This window comes from Synchytrium microbalum (assembly GCF_006535985.1).
Source record: "Synchytrium microbalum strain JEL517 chromosome Unknown SmJEL517_scf0057, whole genome shotgun sequence".
NCBI lineage: Eukaryota > Fungi > Chytridiomycota > Chytridiomycetes > Synchytriales > Synchytriaceae > Synchytrium > Synchytrium microbalum.
The window spans coordinates 102,757-121,771 of NW_022158406.1; the positions used below are offsets into that span (position 1 = coordinate 102,757).

The window sequence follows — 19,015 nt, forward strand, 5'->3', positions numbered from 1 at the left end:
TAGACACGTATTCGATTTGAGAATTTAAGCTTACTTCACTGTCACGTTTTAAATTGTGTTGCAAAATCACGGCAAGTCAGGATCAAAACAGGGACTGATTCGAGGAAGTTTATTTGGTTTCTTCGGAGCCAATCCAAAAAAACCCGAGCAAACCTCATGATACTGAGCAACCGCGCAGCTTCCTGCATTCGGTAATGCGAAGTGGCCGAAATCGGACCATGCACACAGCTTGAAGGCTAAACAACAATTTATTTATTCTGTACACAGCATTCACATTAGACAAAAGCAATCACACACATCACACGTTTTTTGAGATCATTCTTGACCCGAGATTTCACTCTTCTTCGGAGATTTTTGAACCAATGTCAAGGGAGGTTCGGCCGGCACCACCTGAAGCTCCGGTTGCATCCGCTTGACCACCACCACTGCTACGAATCATAGATTGGCGAACTGTAGCAGTATAGAGATCCTTGTTTTGCTTAATTCCGTTGGCAAACTTTTGCAACATTTGCACAAAGGTTGTTTGCATCGAGTTGATTTCCGTAAAGATGGATCGAGAATCAAGGTATCCAGATTTCAATCCACTGAAATCGAATTCACGAGCCTTGACCATTTGAGTTTGGAGAAGACGTATAGGTCGAGTCAAGACAAGTGCCATAGCAGCACTGATGAGGCCACCAAGCACACCGACAATGGTAGTAGAGATCACAATGTTACGAGAATTGGCATCAACTAGGCCCCAAATATCACTTCGAGGAATGACGGTGATGACAATCCAGTTCAAGTTGGTTCGATTCAACCACTGTACATCACAAAGAAGAGCTTCGCCGGTTGTTGAAGAGAAAGAGAGAGACAATCCCGTAGCTGGAATGTTTGACAAAGAGCCATATTGTGAGTTGAGGTATAGATTGGATTCCTACGATACAAAGTGTTAGCGTTTACCACTATTTTGAAAGCTCCTCATTCCAATACAGTAGCTCATACTTTAATGTAAGTATTGGGAGAATTCGCTGCATTGTACGAAGTAGGACCATAGTTGATTTGTGAAACATTCTTCACGGATGACGAGACCATTAGGCCAGAGGTAGTAACGATATAAATGAGGCCATTCGGAGTCACAGCAAACTCAGATAGTGCATTTTCGAGAGCAGAGATGGAAAAGGCAATCCATGCACATGCGGTGAAGTGTTGGGCAGGATTTCCAGTGTCGATTGGCAATCCTTGATAGAACATACGGAAGTATGACACTTACGGAAGATGTAGAAAGATTAACATGTAACCCGAGACAGTTCAAAAAGAGCAAAACAGAGTCAACTCACTGTAAAGCAAAAAGTTTGAAGTTCCGGCTATTGGCACGACGGAACGGGCATCAGCGCTCCACTGTGGGGTCAGTACGGTTGCGGGCTTCCAACCGGTGGATCCAATAGATACGGAAGTGTTGGACGTGAATGCAACTGTCAACAAGAAATTAGCAGGAGTCTAAAAACGAATGCATCCAGAGAATGTAAGCAAAATTGCAGTCAAAACACATATGTTCTTGTCAACATACCAAAACAGCCTGATAAGTAGCAGGATTAACTGCGTCGGTATATACTGCATTCGTTTGGGTTGGTCCGGCTCCAGTCGTTGCATCTTGTACTGTCCATGCTTTGCCGGTTTGTGAGTAAGCCATCATGAGGTTATCGCCAAGACCAAATCCTGCTCCTTCACAAGCTGGAAGATGCTTGCATGCAGCACCAGCTAATGGCAGCAGCGATAATGCAGCTGTGTTGCCACTGACATTGACTAGGAAGGAGAAACGACATGTCAGTAACGTGTGATACTTCGTGGCAACAGTGAAACCTCACGATTGATGGGAAAACATGGGTGAGATTAAGAAACATACCTGATGAGATACCGCTGGTAGCAACAGCTGGATCAAGACTGGCAAAAGTCATCATCAGCGGATTCTCTGTGATTGTGAACAAGGCATCCTCCATTTGAACCAAAGACGCGGTGACATTTCCCATAGTATTGTTAATCAAGGCATTTCTCAAACTTGTTCCAAAAGTGTTTAAAGACGTAGTGGTTGCATTGGAGAAGAGAAGTCCGATAATGAGACACAATGTCCCGGCGACCAGGATTGTTTCACTTAGCAACAAAGCCCATATGGGGATTGTGAAACGCCTTTCTGGCTTGACTCTAGTGGAGGGTGGAAATGTTAGAGGTCATTGACTGATAATGCGAAGCACGGCAAATGCTTTTCGACAACGACGCGAAACTTCTTAGAGTTTATGAGGTGACAACAAAAAGCGTGATAAAAGCTAAAAACTACAGCAGCATCTCATACTCACTCTTTCGTCATGATTCCGATAAAATCGTTGCTTGTTGCCCGGAGATTAGAGTTTATTTAAAGTTGAGTTTCTTTTGTAAAATTTTCAGTCGTGAGCTCCGACAGGACCAAGAAACCTCCACAAGCTGCGACGGATCACGTTGTGCGAAGCAGGGGTCATCGAATAGGACATTTTCAAAAGCGTGCCAGCTCGAATCAAGACTTTGCAGCAACTTGACAACCCTAATTGCGCAGCATGATATGTTCCCACGACCCTCAACGTATCACCGACGTCACTTTACCAGCGAAGTACCCGGAGAGCGGTAAATATCATGAATCCAAGAAGTAGACACGGTAAAAGCCCCGACCATCAGCAAAATTGGAGAGGCCGGACAACTTGTAACAAATTCACCATACAAAGCTCAAAAGCAGAGGTAATGAGGGTTTAAATCTATATTTAGCAAACATAACTTACTATATAACAAATTCAGCATTCATCCAAGAACTCTAGGCACTAGTGCTGATGCGATGATGGATGTGAACCACAGGAATCAACCATATCTTGTTCTTCCTTTGTCAGTCGTAACAGTGCGGCCTCAGCAAGTACTTCTCGCATAGGTCGGTTCTCGTCCTTTTTGGATCCTCCTAAAACAAATACACCACCTTCAAAAGCTTTTTCGTCAACAGCTTCTGACTCTTCTGGATTGTATACATCGCTTCCACCAATTACGTGGCCCTTTGCTGTCCAATCCAGCTCAACTACTTGTTTGTTGAGTAGCCGATTCAATGAGTGGAAGTCGTTGTTGTGTTCGCTATGGCGGAAAAGAGTCAAAAGTGATTTCAATATTTTAGGTGTTTCTTAGTGCATCGATTCGTTCGAATTGCGCAATGTGGGATATACCTGTGTACCATATGAGCCAATTCATGCAGCAGTGTCTTTCTTACAGAATCGTAGAGTCGAAATCCGTCTAGACGGTCTGTGCGTAGGCGAAGAGCAATGCTCAAACCTTTGTTCTCGTTGTAGCCCAATATGGTATGATCACGAAGCGGGTGAAGCTCTTTCAAGGTTCCGACGGACCATTTGTACTGCATGGGCGAATTGAGTTGGCAGGTCGACTCTTTTTGACAACGAATTTGGCAAAACTTACCTTTTGCATGAGTCCACGAATACCAACATCATCTTTCAGTCGATTTAGATATTTACGAGCTGCATCAGTATCAGAGAATTCTGGTAGCACTTCGATATTGTGGAAGGTATATTTGCCATCGGCAACAGTTCGAACAGGCTGGGATGGTTTGAGCCTTGAAGCTTGCTTCCTATCATAAACTAGCAGTCAGCGACGGAGTATCACTGCGATATCGTATGAAGTTGCATCACAGGGATCTAAGTAGCACGAGCGCAAATCTCGACCAACCTTTGTGCAGTTCGTGCAGCTAAAACTTGTTTGACGCGTTCAGCCTCGACGGTGACAGCTTCAACGACAGCATTAGTTGTTCCCATCAGTATTATCTTGCTATTTCTTTCTAACTTTGATTCTAACAAGGTGGCATTATCCTTCAATTGAGATTTGAAAAGCAGCTTCTGGTTTTGAGCCGGAATGTTAAAGATTTCTTGTAGGTCGGCCTTCAGCTCTTGAATGGTTACGTTTCCAGGTACATCTGTGAATTCATGAGCCACTCCCTTGAAGCTAACTAAGAAGGACACTAGATCAAAATGGAAGGTGGAATTTTGGTTGGTTTGATATGAACAACTGATCTACAGGCATTTTAAACATACCTGTCGGAGCTTCTGAGGATGTAGAGTGACCATCTTCACTAGACATTCTTTAAATGTGTTGTTGTTAGTTGTTTCGGTTATCTTGGCCAGTGGGCTTGAATCAAGCTGATTGATTTCAAAGAAACTCGAGTGTACGTCAGCGGTCAGAGAAGAACCTAGAAATTAAATCTTGTTGCAAAATAGTGAATTTCCAGTTGAGAATGACGTGTTTATTTCTTCGCTTCTATGTCAATGTCTACATGCACCCGGGAAACACGGACACAGTATCAATAGAAGGATCAATAGAAGGAATACGTGTCTGTGCCATCCGCACGCCACAATGAAATTCTACGCGACAAGTTAGCCTTCCTATATCTTTCCATGTCCTCTTCGCTGCTTTTACCAGTTCCCTCAGACTGCCAGCAGTAAGGAGTTTACAAGGACTTTTGCGAAGGCGTTCTTTATTTCGATTTGACCTCATAGTAGTAGATACGTACGTAAAAATCTTCAAAGTTCACTGTAATTTTAATGTTCAATACCAACAGTTTCACCGTTGCAGGTATGGAAGCTCTAAAATCCCTCTACGACCTGCACCAACTGCACAAGACAAACCCAACTCCATTCCTATCGCATCTGTTCAAGACATTCGATCCAACTACCTCAAAACCATTGACCTCGTCTATAAAGCATTATGGAGGTGGTCTTCACGGGAATCCAGCAAACGGGCATCAACACTCAAAAGCACGCGGGAGTGGACATGTCGATTATCGATCAGCACTAGATCAACTACACGATTGGATTTGGGGCTGGGAGATCAATGCCGATGGAGGTGATCAACAGAGAACTGCTCGGGCGATACGTATAACTGAGACTGGACAGGAGAGGATTGAAGCAGAAAAGATTGTAATGACTTTTCTGACGCTCTTGACGTTATCCAGGCGATCGCTGAGAGCACTATATTTGGATATTGAAAGAGCTCTACCGAAAATTGGAGCCCCAGCTGACTTTGACGACTTGTTTGGTAAAACCGATGAAGCATATGACGCAGCTGAATCTGAACGGATATGGGCACAGAACGGAGATGGGACCAGTTTACAGCAAGCAAATAGTGAAGAACGGAGTGCAGATGATAGTACCGATAGTTTAGATGTAGTGCACCAAGCAACGCTATTGCTGCAACGAGAAAAAGGAGTTACTGTACGAGCAGTTAAAGAAGATGAAGAACTAGGTCCAGAAACAACTGCTGACGATATGGTACTGGAAGAGGACGAAGAAGCAGAAGAAGACGGAGAATATGTGCCTCCATCTGGCATGGTTGGATTTTCTCGCACAGGATCTATGCTAGCTTCTCAAGGCAGTCATCGGGCATCTAGACAATCATCGTCATTTATGGTGGCCAATAGTCAAAGGCCGTCTGCAGCTGGTGGCAGCACTCGAGCATCCATGATGAGCAACAACAATGCCCGGAATTCCGCAGTACCAAACAATAACCGAGCCTCCTTCCAACGAGCGTCAACCAGAAACGCCAGGCTTCCCTCTATACCCTCAGGAGATGCCAGTAGTAACCAAAGAACGAGTGCGGCAGCTCATCAACAATCTCAAAGCGATGTATTCAAGGAGATTCGAAGACAATCATTAGGAAATCTAGATCATCGTAAATCATCCGATCGTAATACTATTCAAGAAAACCACATGACTGCTATACCAGCTACGTCGGAAACGTCATTACAATCTGGAGCATCGACACCCGCTGAGCTGAAGGCTGAGATAAACTTCTTAACTGGAGAACCAGTAGTGAGCACTAACTCCAGCTTGTTTGGCCATTTGCACTTTTCTGGTACATCAAAGACTCGATTAGACGAGAATACGGCTACATCAAGGCGCCATGTTGATCGTCTTCTATCGGAACTTGACCGTGCTGTAGACATGACCTTGACTTGTGCTAGCGCCGTTGTAGTTATTCTAGGATTGTCAGAAGCCGTTAACGATATAGAAACATTTAGCAGACACGTAGTCAGTGCCCATGAAATTGCCAACGAGTTTGTGGCAACGTTGCTTAAAGCCTTGCTGGACTTACTGATTCGAGAATTTCCACCTGGTATTGTTGACTCGGACGATGTCAAAGATTTAAGTCAATTAGAATACCGATTGAAGGCCTTGTATGATGCACGAATGGACGAGTATGAGGTTCTCCAAGAGCAAGAGCAAGAAGATGCCGCAAATATTGAAGCAGAAGGTACCGCCATACCAACAACAGCACCTAAAAAGGCGAAAGCCAGACCCCCACAAGAACGAAAATTCGATCGTAAATTCGCACTCCTGCATAATTTATTGAGTGCCGTGGACGTACACTTGTTCCCATGTGCTGTACGTGCACATACTGAAGGATGTAAATCTGCACAATGCTCTCGTCTAGGACCCAATCTATGGTTGACGAGCGGGTATGACGGAATGGTAAAAATCCATGATTTAGAAGCTGGCAAAGAGCTATCCCAATATGCAGGTCACTCAACCATAGTCACATCAGCGCGCTTTGCCAAGGATGAGAGCACTATAGTGTCTTGCTCATTTGATAAAACAATCAGGATTTGGAATTCAAGTACAGCTGGATGTGATCGGGTACTACTAGGCCACACGGATGCACTCACTTGTGCCGATGTGTCGCTGGATTCAAGATACATATTGACAGCATCCACAGATATGACTGTAAAGCTATGGGATTTGAACTCTGGAGAATGCCTCGCTACCGTGCGCCGACATACTAGATGGGTAAAGGTTGTCCGCTTCTCACCGGACGGCAAGTACTTTGTCAGTGGCGGACTAGACAAACGGATGCACGTATGGGATACCAAGGCTGTAATCCACAATAAAGACAAGGGAATTCAACCTGTTAGAACAATCGAAGCCCACTCTGAACCAATACTGGATATTGCCTTATCTCGTCCATCTCTGCTACTCTCGTGTGCCAAGGACGGAACACTTCGACTTCACGACTATATTACTGGACAGCAGATATTAAACATCTCACTAATGCCTTCGTGGTGCTCCTCTCTGGCTTTTGCTCCTGGTGGTGAATACTTTGCTGCTGGATCGCAAGATGCTACTGTGACTGTATTCAAAACGCATACAGGAGAACAAGTCCGGAAGTTGAGGGTATTGAATGGTGGTGTTTTGTGTGTTGCATTTGCTAAAGATTTAAACTTTTTGGCTGTTGGGACGGTTGAAGGACTTTTGCAGTTGCTGCCTCTATAGTATTATTTCCACCAATAAATACCCTAATATCTAACTTCATTGTGAACTTGTACGAGAACCATTATAGTGGTTCTGCGCTTGAGACGCGACAACTTGTGGATTGAAAATCTCATAAGTGACTGCATCCGCAATTCATACTAATCGCGACGACTCATGCCAAACTGCATGATGCTGATACATGCGCGTCACGGGGTCCAACACATCGATGTAAAAATTGTCAATTTTAAAACCATAAAATTCAACGTTTGATGTGTATCGGTCGCCGATTAAAGAAGGAGAAGTATCTATAGATAGCTATTATTCATCGTTTCGGAATACTTCCAGCCCAAGAAACCATGTCTCAAGAGCATCAAGATGCAGAATTAGCATCGCTAAAAAGCTTCCACTCTCTCTCACGACGGAAGTCTGTCGGTGAGCAAGGAGCAATCGCGGAAGGGATCGTAGCTGTTCCACCGCCATTCCCAGCTTCCAATGACATTCCGATCATTGATGAGCAGGACATTGCTGATGCAACAATTGAGATACACGATGGAGACAAACCGGATGTTGGAAATGATGATCAGATCGCTTTGCCTATACCGGAATCTAATATGAATCGACGTGTATGCTTGTAGTCACGTTTGGTTATTTCTCTGTTTTTGACTGATCCACGAGTTTTGTAACATAGGCATCAGTTATTTCTTTGACAAAACTATATAAGGAGGCTCCGTGGCTAGGCGGAAGAGAGAGCCTTGTTGTTGCCATTACTGCGGTTGCGGGTTTCATTAGTCCTCTTACCTCAAACATCTATTTTCCATCTCTGAATGTAAGAAGCTTGCCAAGTTTTTCAGCAGGAATGCTTTCGAACAATGTCAAATTACTGACACGCTGACACTGTCCTCTTGCTCGTAGGTTATTGCATCGGATCTGGGTGTCACGCCTTCCACTGTTAATCTGACGGTGTCTGTATTTTTGGTTTTTCAGGTACTGCAATCGCCATAAATCTCTTTGAACATCTATTAATGACGCCCTCGCTGGTAGGCAATCGCACCTTCCTTCTGGGGAGCGTATTCAGACGTGTACGGGAGAAGATTGATCTACTTTGGTACCATGAGTACCTACATTGTCGCATGTATAGGCCTGTCATTCACCAAATCCTTTGGGCTGTTATTATTTCTGCGAATTGTACAAGCGTGCGGGTGAGTCATTGTCTACTACCTGCGGGTTCGATGCTACAGTTGACACATTGTATCGTCGCTCACAAAAACGAAATAACGTTATGCAGGAGCGCAGCAACGATTGCTGTTGGAGGTAAGTCAATAGTTTGCTACGTTTCATCTGAGAAAGTCGCTTGACCCCTCTCTTAATTAGCTGGTACGATTGGAGACATCAGCACAACGAAAAACCGTGGTAGTCGGATATCCCTCTTTACCATGGGAGCGTTGCTAGCACCTGTTTTAGGCCCCGTAAGCGACACCACTCAGCACGGCAACCAATAATCCACTTTTGTCTTGACGAATCTATTGAAAAGACGATAGGTGGTATTCTAACCCAGTACTTTGGCTGGCATTCAATCTTTATCTTTCTGGCAATCTTGGCTTTTTTCTTGATGATATTCCTGCTACTATTTCTGCCCGAGACTCTTCGAACTCTAGTTGGAAATGGACGACAAGGCGTTGGATACCCGTTGATTGACGTTCTCATGGACAAGATATACGAACGGGGAGCCAGTCAAGAAAACCTCTTTGTGCCAGACTCAAGAAAGAAGAGACCTGTAAATCCACTCGCCCCCGCGATTCTTGTGTTGGATCCTGAGGCATGACGCATGGACATTTCAAAGAAAGAGAAAGCTTCGGACTAAGCAACTTTATTCTTAGGTCGCATGTATCTTGGTGCATTCGTCAATGCTATTTGCTGCTTACTACGCAGTCATTACTCCCATGAGTGAAAACTATGATGCTATATACGGATTGACACCGTTTCAAAGTGGTTTAACGTATATGGCGACAGGATGTGGTACGTCGCAGTTCGTGCATGAAGCCACATCCGTCGCGACACTGAGCGATTCTCTCTTAATGACTCTCGGATAGGAAACATGCTCGGATCAGGCTTGAACGGGCAATTACTAGATTACAGGTGAGTTGATCACCATATTTGCGAGCTCGAATGATGTCTGGGCCCATTCGTCGATCCTAGTTGCGGCTTCTTACACAGTCGCTACTCCCATGAGTGCATAATAACTCACTGCATTCTGTCAAATCCCAGTGTCCGTAAAACTAAAGAAACAGCTGATCCAAAGAGACCATTCCCAATTGAACGAGCTCGACTACGAACAGCTTTGTTTCCAATGACTCTCTTTAGCGTTTCAGTCATCATCTACGGGTGGCTCTTACAATTCAAAGTGCCATTGCCTGCCGTGCTAGCGGTACAATTCCTCAGTAAGTCAATATCTTGGTTTCATTTTAAGAATGTGAAACTAATCTGTATGTAAATCAGTTGGTTTGGGAACGTCAGCTAGCTTTAACAGTTATAACACGCTCCTTGTTGACATACATCCTGGAAGGTGATTTTTCTATGACATTCAAACAAGACATCATAGACTTACGCTACGCAACAAATATAGAGCTGCTTCGGCTATGGCTGCCAACAATCTTTGTCGTTGCATCGCAGGGGCAATAGCAACAGCTATAATCCTCCCAGCTATTGCGTCCTTCGGAAATGGTTGGACGATGACCGTCTTCGGAGCTCTTGTCTTGTTGACGTATCTTTTGATTTCTTTGGTTTACCATGGCAAGGGAGAAGAATGGAGGCTGAAACGTTGGAAGCGTGAAATCGAATCAAAGCAAAAGTATGAGGCTTCTGAAGCGAAGAAAGACGAGACAAACACTAAAGCGTCGTCGGTCTAATCTTGCTGCTGCAGTGAAATGAGCACACAGTCGAAGTGTCTGTATACAAATCTAAACTTTTATAGAGACTTGCATGTTGGAATAAAACTAATTTATTCAAAACCGGGGTTTACTGTCTAAATTCTGACCACCAAAATGTCCACCAAACCATCCCTTCATGGCATATATGGATTAACATCAGCTCTTAACGTAACGTATAATACGTATGTCTCATTTAGAGTTTCATGACTATCCTGATCAGCAACCTCGAGCAACCCTCCCCCCACTATCTAATCTATCTACAAACACTTCCCGTCTTCACATTTGACATCCCTAGCACGCTGTCGTAGATTCATCCATCGTTTGAACGCCTTTTGGTGATCGAATTGCATATCATTGTCTGGAATGTTGAGTGCTGGCAAAAGAGCTCCCATTTCGGCCCAATCACCGGGGAATTCCTCTTTGTGCTATATCGAATAACGAAATGAATTGCCATGGCGTTACTGGCATACCAAATGTCCCTTACCACAAACACTATTCCTTCCGATCGATCAGCGACAAAGCTCCCACCCATAATCCAAGAGTCACCCACTAGGTGATTATTCTCTGCACCAAGCCTAGCACCTTCTGTCAAAGCTCCGATTCCATAATGAGGTGCTAATGTCCATATCGACGTAACGATACTCCTCCAAATCCCTGCTTGTAGTCCAATTGATACATGAGATTGCGACTGAGGGTCCAGGTACAGTTCTCCAGGTATAACATCCTTAGCAGAGGACGTTATAGTATATAATGGGTGCGTTTTGATGAATCCCTCCGTCTGTTCTCTACCACATGACACTATAAACACAATTCGAGGTCGATGGGCTTCAGGTAACTTTGATATGAGCTCTGCTAAGGGACGCAGAGCCTCGACCTGAATGACACACGCCAATCTATTTGACAAGGAGGGTTGGTCAACGGTGGCAAATGCACGTTTGATGGTACCTCGTGGACGCAATTGCAAATTTACCAGGCAAAGTTCCGAAGGAAGACTATTAGAGTTCTAGTACGAGATGGGTTCAAGGCGACTGATTCCCATAAGCTGGGAAGAGATACACTTGATCCAGTTTCAAACGACTCGACCAGGCAGTCAGATAGTGGTTTTTTGGATGATTTTTGCATATTTACACGGCTAAGAGCATATGATGCTCCGAGAGCACCTGCCACGACGGAGAACAGTAGCCAATATTCCTTCCACCGTGTGCCATCCATATTCGTTCAAGTTTCACGTTTCATGTTTGCCAGTATTGCTTACGGAGGGCTTACGTGAGTATCGTAAATAACCCATCCCAACGCATCCATCGCAAATAGGCATTCAAAGGTATGTAAAGAAGTGGATTTGTATATTGGAACAGTTGCGTACGATGAATATTGGTCTCTTGGTCCACGTCTGTGTTGACCCCCATCAAAAAGCTGGATGGTCGAAACATTTGGTGTTGAACTTGCAACTCATTGACAGTGGAACAAGTTGTCGAAAGTTGAATACAACAAAGTCATATATCCCAAATCTAACAATCTTCTACACTATTTGGTATCATTTCTAGTCATGGGTGGTAAGTCATTGCTCAAACATCAAACTTGAACAAAAACATTCAAAGCTAAGACTTTCTGCACATTTAGCCTACAAGTATTTGGAAGAGCTGTACAAAAAGAAGCAATCGGATGTCATCCGTTTCTTATTACGTATCCGTTGTTGGGAATACAGGTAACTTGCAACTGCCTTTTTCTACCATCTTACAAACAAAAATCATTCATGAATACCAACATCTCTCTTCAAACAAAATCAGACAATTGAACGTCATCCACCGAGCCTCTCGCCCATCTCGTCCAGACAAGGCACGTCGATTGGGTTACAAGGCAAAGCAAGGATATGTCATCTACCGCATTCGAGTTCGTCGTGGTGGTCGAAAGAGGCCTGTACCCAAAGGTCAAGTCTATGGTAAACCAAAGGGTCAAGGTATCAACCAACTCAAATACCAACGAAGTTTGAAGACCACTGCTGAAGAGCGTGTTGGTCGCAAATGCCCCAACTTGCGTGTCCTCAACTCTTACTGGATCAACCAGGCAAGTGCCAGTTGTAGCTGCCGCTACTTTGTTTGAGGAAGGCAGAGGAAGATTGTTGCTAAAGATGATTGCGTATTCTTATTGATGGGAGGTTCGAATAACATTGGTGTTGGACACAAACCTGAAATGACCTGAACGTTTGGAAGAAAAGCTTGGAGAAGTGCACCCGTATTATGCTGTTGGAGAAGTGCACCCGTATTATGCTGGTGTCAGATATACTGAAACTCAATAATCAGTGATTCGAATCAGCTTACACGAATTTTTTCTTGTGAATTTAGGACTCCACATATAAATACTTTGAAGTCATCTTGGTAGACCCTCAACATATGGCCATCAGACGCGATCCTCGCATCAACTGGATTGTCAAGCCAGTACACAAACACAGAGAATCTCGTGGTTTGACCGCTATTGGCAAAAAGAATCGTGGTGTTGGCAAGGGCCATGGCCACAACAAAACAAGAGGAGGTGGAAGATGGGCCTCTTGGCTCCGAAGGAACACACTATCTCTTCGACGTTATCGTTAGTGAGTTTGATGGTAGCCCTTGTAAAGAGAAATACACAGATATATTTGCCGATATCGTCTTTGGTTTATGGTATGACTCTCTTTCGGCTCCAACCAGTTCCAATCTCAATATCTTCACCGATCCGGTTCTCATCCTAATTCTCCTCGTCGAAACCGGTTGTGTGGACTGCTGCCCATGCTGTTGCTGTCGTAGCGAACTACACCGCCGAAGAAAACCATACACCACCTCAGACCACCTCGTAGCCATCATATTCCTCATACTGCTCGTAGCTTGTAGAGATGTCGCCATCCTAGGTGGCTGGAGAGGATCTGCTTTGATGTCAACTGGCATCCAATCGATATTTAGTGTCACAAACACTGATGTAGCTGAGGTTTAGTTGAAGATTTCAAGTCTTATACCCGGTGCTAACAGCATTTTTGGGCACTGTTTCTACGACTGTCAATTGTACGTGTTGGAGATTTATACTGAGTGCATGAACGACATTAATCTGTCCTAGTTTAAGCTTCTATCAACGGAGTCGTCACTCCACAAGTTTTGGATACCTTGAGTGCCAATGCCTCGCCTATAGGTATGTGAGAGTCAAAACCCTGGATTCTGTTTGAATTATTGCATGACTAGCTTCCCTTTTTCCCGCCTGACTAAGCATTCAAACAATCATAGTCGCAAGCCTTGCAGCCACACTCCTCCCCATGCAAGGCTCAATTGATCTCATACTCCTCGACGTCGGCTGGGACTATGGAAACCTTGCCCTAAACTGCTTCCGCTCCCAACTCCAAACCCTCTCCGGATCCCAAAATCATGCCGGTAGCATCTTCCAACTCGAACAGCACTACCAACCATGGACGTAACTCAAGTCGGTGGTAATTTCGCTCGTGTTTTACAAACACCGTCTGATTTGAACAATATGGTTGCACCTGCCAACATCTTTGCCAAATTTTGTTACCATGGCTCAGCGTATTACGAGTTTGTTTAATTCGTTGACTACGACTGCTTCTACTACTATTTCTCAGTCGACTGGACCAATCAGGAATCAGGTTGCCACGTTGCTGAGTCCCGGACAAACCACTGTCGATAGTACTTTTGGACCGATTTCGGATCAAGTTATTAGCCAAATTGCGTCATACACTACAGATGATATCTACAATTGATATTCGATTTTGGCTCTGCAGTATGACTCGTACAGGTATGTGAAGATAGTTGATTGGCTCTGTACCGCTTTTTAACCATTATGTTTTTCAGAAATTACGGTACGTTGCTATCTTCATTCTCTGTATCCTTTGGTTTTTTGTTCCTTCTTTTGTGCATCGTTGCCAAGAAACCCAGGGGAACTAAATGGTGAGCTTGCGATGAATTGTCATCCTCAAAAAGTCAAATGCTAGGATTGCTTGCCCTCTAGCTGCATTTCACTCGCCGTTCCCTTCATTGTGATTTTATACCTCTTGGCTCTCTTGCACTTATCTTTGCTTAAGCGATGGGTGAAGGTAAACCACAATGCTCGCTATTATTGCTTCACATGTGGTGACAACACCGTCTGACTTTTTTTTCTCTAGTCTGTTTCTACGAATTCGCCCAAAACATAAGCATCGCTGAACTGCTCCTCTGGGACCTCAACCTATCAATACATTGGATATGGGGTCCAAGCTCAAGCCATGTGTTTTCAAGGTTCAAACTTGATTGACGTGGCACTTGCATCGAATGTTATACCTGCCCGCTAAGGAATCAACAGCACAACTTCCAGTCATCACAGCCAGGCTCAGAATTTTTGAATGGATTGAATTTGAATTTTAGGTAAACTCTGTCAATCTCAAGTAAGTCATTGAATTTGAATTGATAGGAAAAACGAACAGAAGTCGAATTTTAGTAACTCTGATGTCGTTTTCGATCTTTTAGGTCAACATTGTCATTGAATTCAAGCAACTTGCCATCCCAAGTCGCACCAGTCAACACCTCCTAACAAACATCACATCTTTCAACACTTCCTCATGGAATCTTCCACCACTTCTCGAACTGGATGGCAAACCCTCATGATTTCCCTAACAGCTTTGAACACTGTAGCCACAACCGGCGCCGATGCTTCTCGCGAAGTCTATTTCGTATGGACGAATCCCGCTGTTGCGAACATTGGCGCTGTGATTTGCTGGATTACTTCGGGGAATCCAGTGTATACCAATATGTTGAATTACAATGCTACCAGTCCAACATTGCGACCATGAATGACAAAATGGCTGAAGCTGTGATTTTGCTGGATGGATTACAACGATTTATTCCTACGTTGCAGGTGATTTTGCTATTTTATTGACTTTGAATACCCAGTTGGATACTGTCTTGAAGCTATTTGTCTAATGGGCCTACTTTGGTAAGTTGAGGAAACCATTATTAATTGTCAGTATCCATGTATGGTATGGGACATTTTGTAATTTCTAGTTGACTACTGTTATCACTACTTTGGAATCCAATATCTTGACTGCTACTGATCTAATTCAACTACAAGTCTTGACTGAATTGCTGTGCTCTCCTTCCTAATCATACCTTAGCATTGAACGTAAGTCATACCCACGTCATTTACTGCAGCCATGTTACTTCTTTCGCTCGTTTGTGCCTGACTCTCCTCTTCGATAGTGTATGTATTGTCTTTTTGGGAGCCTTCCTAGTCCTCTCTCGCCTATTGTGGTACTGCATTTCTCGCAGTTTTCGTCGTAGCTGTAGCTGCAAACCATCTCGCCCACAGGACTGATCGTGAAGCCGCCAACGAATGTCGCTACAAGAGGAGAGGGAAGAAATCCACAACCGATTAAAAAAAGATGATGACGAAGAACCAGCACCTCAACTCGCCGTCAAAACCAAGGGCAAACGCAACAGTGGTCGCGACCATCATCGACAAGAAGTATGCCACACCGCCGAGATGTCGCCAATCTCCCCTGGAGCTGGCAGCCTTTCATTTCGAGGGAAGAAGGTTACTAAAAGACAGATCATCGTCGAATTCATCCAATAAGGTAGAGTCAATGGATGTTTCGCCAGTCCTTATTGATGAGGCTGAACCACTGTCCGTGCTGGTCGCTACCGGAAGTCGGACTATGAGTGGCCACGATCGGGTTGCTTATAATGCTGCTATGTAAGCTAACGAGACTGATCCTGCTATGGAATCACACTCTGCATTTCTCGCAACGAGCTTACAATACTTCAAATTTCGCGGCAAATGGGGTGGTGATGCAAGTTATTGATGAGAATGGAGAGTACGTGAATAGTAATGGTGTGTATTTTAAATCCTGATGTAGAAAAGAATTCATCTTCAGCGAAACCAATACTAATGCCTGATTTCTAAACGCGTTTCCACAACCATCTTAGGCGTCTACCCAACCAATTCAATGCCACCACCAAGCTTCTACGATCCCAGCCACACACAAGAAACCAACGAAATGAAACTCGACGCAGCACTAGACAACCTCATGCACAACATTGATGCCCGCAATGAATCAAACCAAACATCTGCCACAATCCGAAGCCCAAAACCCAAACAAAGTAGACCTAACTTGACTGATATCTCAAAACTCATCCACGTTCCCACAAAGTGAAAACTTCAACACCACACCATCTTGCGATGGTGAACTCGCACCGTTACTGAAGGCTGGATATGTAACACCACCATCACTACCAGCCAATTTCACAATCGGTGTATCAGCGAATGTGACTATACGGATTGTTGCAGGCTCGCCTGGCAACACTATGCCTGCGCCTATTATGACGGGTAATTCTTCGTTGCATCAGGAGAGTGCAGCTGTGTATTTGGAGGCTGGAAGGACGCCGAGGGCTAGCGATTCGTCACCACATTAAACTTTTGGCTCTAGCTTTGATTTAACATATTCAATTTGTTGGAGTCATTGTAAATTGTTCCTTTCGATATTACAAGATCTCTTTACTGTCTGAATATTTATACTGTTGCGTGTTTGATGAAATGAGTTGTTGTATAGAGCGTGTACTACTGGTCAGTGGTATGATAGTACAAGTTGATATATATGAGGAGTCTGTCGTGAATCGAAAGTGTGCGACACTTGAAGTACCGTCAGAAGATGGTCTTCCTGAACAGCAGCAACCAACAACCAAACCCAACAAAGACGCGTTTCGACGGGTACAATCTATATTGCTATTCATCATGTCTGCATATCTGATGTTTCTCTACGCGTTAGACACGCGAACACGAGGAATACCTGATTCCTGAGCTCTCCACCAACTATTGAAAAAGAGCGTAGCTGTGGATAGACTAACATCCAGGACAGGCAAGTGAAGATTGATTTCATCAAATCCACCATTACTTGCCATATTTGTGGTCAATATGTGACACAATTCCAGTTTAGTTGCGGCAAAGCAACATTTTGATATTTTTGTGTTTTAACTCGATTTGTGGAGATGTTGGATTCCAGAGATAAAGCAAAAATACTAAAATGTCGGAACCTTTTTTTGGATTTACCACATAAACCTTGCCTATAAGAGTGGAGGCGCAAATTCCACCGGCATTATGCTACTGGAATGAACTTTATGCAGTTTCTATAAGGTGATGCTCATTCACAAGGCAAGACGTTGACGGAAGCAGCAATCTTCATGACCCAGTAAAAGAAAAAGAGATGCTCGTTTCTCTGAGTGAGTGGTGGTGATGAGATGAACTGTGAGCACTCACTCGCTCTATGTTTTTGGAATTGTTGGATTGTAAGTACTGTGATGAAATAAAACCATTTGGATCAACGATTTATCACTACTTTCAAGTTCATTGTCTTACGTGAGACACTTGCCATTAGGTTTTTATTATTGTTGTGATTCTAGTCACTTTGTGAGATTTTATCAACGTCGTGAGCTGCGAGATGAACCCCGATCATATCCGCGATTGTCTTCATCCCTATCATCGTCTCTTTGACGATTTGGCTTTTCTGAGAGTGTCATCGGTACCCCTGCCTTGCATTGGTAAAGATCACACCTGCCAGAATTCGTCTTTCTGTGTCCTGATAGGAGACAGTCACACTCCCTGGCAATCATGGTAATATTCAAGTCCAATACTGCCAAGCAGGACGGGGTGAATACAGACATTATACCCTCGGAGAGGATGATTGGCATCTGATGAGTATTTATGGTAATGATGTGTCAAATCATGGAATTCTTTGTGCCATTGCTCTTTCGACCATGTTGCATATCGTATGTCCAATGCTGGACGCGTGTTGGGGTCTCTTAGCTTCTTGAGCTTTAGCTTTATATGTTTTAAATGCAGGTGGAGGACTGAACCAACGTGTCTTTTATGTTTGTAACCTTGAGCAGAAAGTATGTATAAAAGTCAGAGTTTTCACGATGTTTCGAAAACATTGCATAGCTCTTTCAGAGCTGATCGATCGACTATGGATCAGATAATCATACGATAATGATACTAGACACCATATTAAAGAGAGAAGCTGCACCTTCCACAATCCGTAAAAGACGAGCCAGACATGTATGTATACGAAGATGCAATGGAAGGCACCATATCCACCGTCTTTCTAGATATCAAGGCAGCATACGATACCGTCAACAGGGTTAAGCTATGGACAAAACTGTAGGATCGAAAAGTCAGCCAGCAGGTCCTTACACTTACCAAGTCATTGTTTGAAAGATGCAGCAATAGAGTGATTGTCAAAGGTAACCAATCCGACAAAGTGGATCTGAATCGTGGCCCACTACAGGGCTTGGTGATATCTCCACTCCTCTATTCGTACTATATTGACAACTTTCCTGGTAAATTGAGGGACGTAAGGGACGGTTTCGATGTTGGAGGGGTAAAGACAAATATGCTGATATGCTGATGATATCGCTCTACTGGCCAAACGTTCCATAGAAATGCAGAAGTTGCTGGATATCTGCTTCCAGCACTCCATCGAATATGGCAGCCCACTTAATCCTCGCATCTTTATAGGCCAGTCCGCTGCTCTCGGCCGATCCTCAAGTATGTGACAGGCACCAACGAAGAATGCTAACGATATGGAAATTGAATGGCCTTGCTAAGAATTACACGACGTGCATAAACTGTAACGGCAACACACCTGCTACTCGAGCACATGTGGTGGAATGTCTCGACTTGAATGACGGAGCTGGTGTCAGATTAGCCCAAATCCTAGAACGTAAAGAGAAACAAAATCAACAGAAAGTTGTAGAGGCAGCCCCAGATGCAGCACGAACGACACCACAA

The 19,015-nt window shown here is 44.0% G+C and overlaps 5 protein-coding genes across 5 annotated transcripts; 3 read left to right on the forward strand and 2 right to left on the reverse strand.

Moving 5' to 3' along the window:
• Positions 1–334: 334 nt before the first annotated feature.
• Positions 335–2,344, reverse strand: SmJEL517_g05750 (uncharacterized protein; the record flags this gene model as incomplete). Its single annotated transcript, XM_031171676.1, has 6 exons — positions 335–916; positions 985–1,247; positions 1,320–1,479; positions 1,550–1,785; positions 1,886–2,181; positions 2,334–2,344. 6 exons carry the CDS (start codon positions 2,342–2,344, stop codon positions 335–337), a joined length of 1,548 nt encoding a protein of 515 aa, XP_031022353.1.
• Positions 2,345–2,825: 481 nt separating this feature from the next.
• On the reverse strand, positions 2,826–4,134 carry SmJEL517_g05751 (uncharacterized protein; the record flags this gene model as incomplete). Its single annotated transcript, XM_031171677.1, has 5 exons — positions 2,826–3,123; positions 3,213–3,397; positions 3,460–3,628; positions 3,727–4,015; positions 4,089–4,134. The coding sequence occupies 5 exons, from the start codon at positions 4,132–4,134 to the stop codon at positions 2,826–2,828; spliced, it is 987 nt and encodes a 328-aa protein (XP_031022357.1).
• Positions 4,135–4,628: 494 nt separating this feature from the next.
• SmJEL517_g05752 (uncharacterized protein) lies at positions 4,629–7,319 on the forward strand (the record flags this gene model as incomplete). Its single annotated transcript, XM_031171678.1, has 1 exon — positions 4,629–7,319. The coding sequence occupies one exon, from the start codon at positions 4,629–4,631 to the stop codon at positions 7,317–7,319; it is 2,691 nt and encodes an 896-aa protein (XP_031022354.1).
• A 4,270-nt stretch (positions 7,320–11,589) lies between these two features.
• SmJEL517_g05753 (uncharacterized protein) lies at positions 11,590–12,325 on the forward strand (the record flags this gene model as incomplete). Its single annotated transcript, XM_031171679.1, has 4 exons — positions 11,590–11,683; positions 11,770–11,778; positions 11,846–11,930; positions 12,013–12,325. 4 exons carry the CDS (start codon positions 11,590–11,592, stop codon positions 12,323–12,325), a joined length of 501 nt encoding a protein of 166 aa, XP_031022355.1.
• A 405-nt stretch (positions 12,326–12,730) lies between these two features.
• On the forward strand, positions 12,731–13,189 carry SmJEL517_g05754 (uncharacterized protein; the record flags this gene model as incomplete). Its single annotated transcript, XM_031171680.1, has 2 exons — positions 12,731–12,882; positions 13,006–13,189. 2 exons carry the CDS (start codon positions 12,731–12,733, stop codon positions 13,187–13,189), a joined length of 336 nt encoding a protein of 111 aa, XP_031022356.1.
• Positions 13,190–19,015: the final 5,826 nt, after the last annotated feature.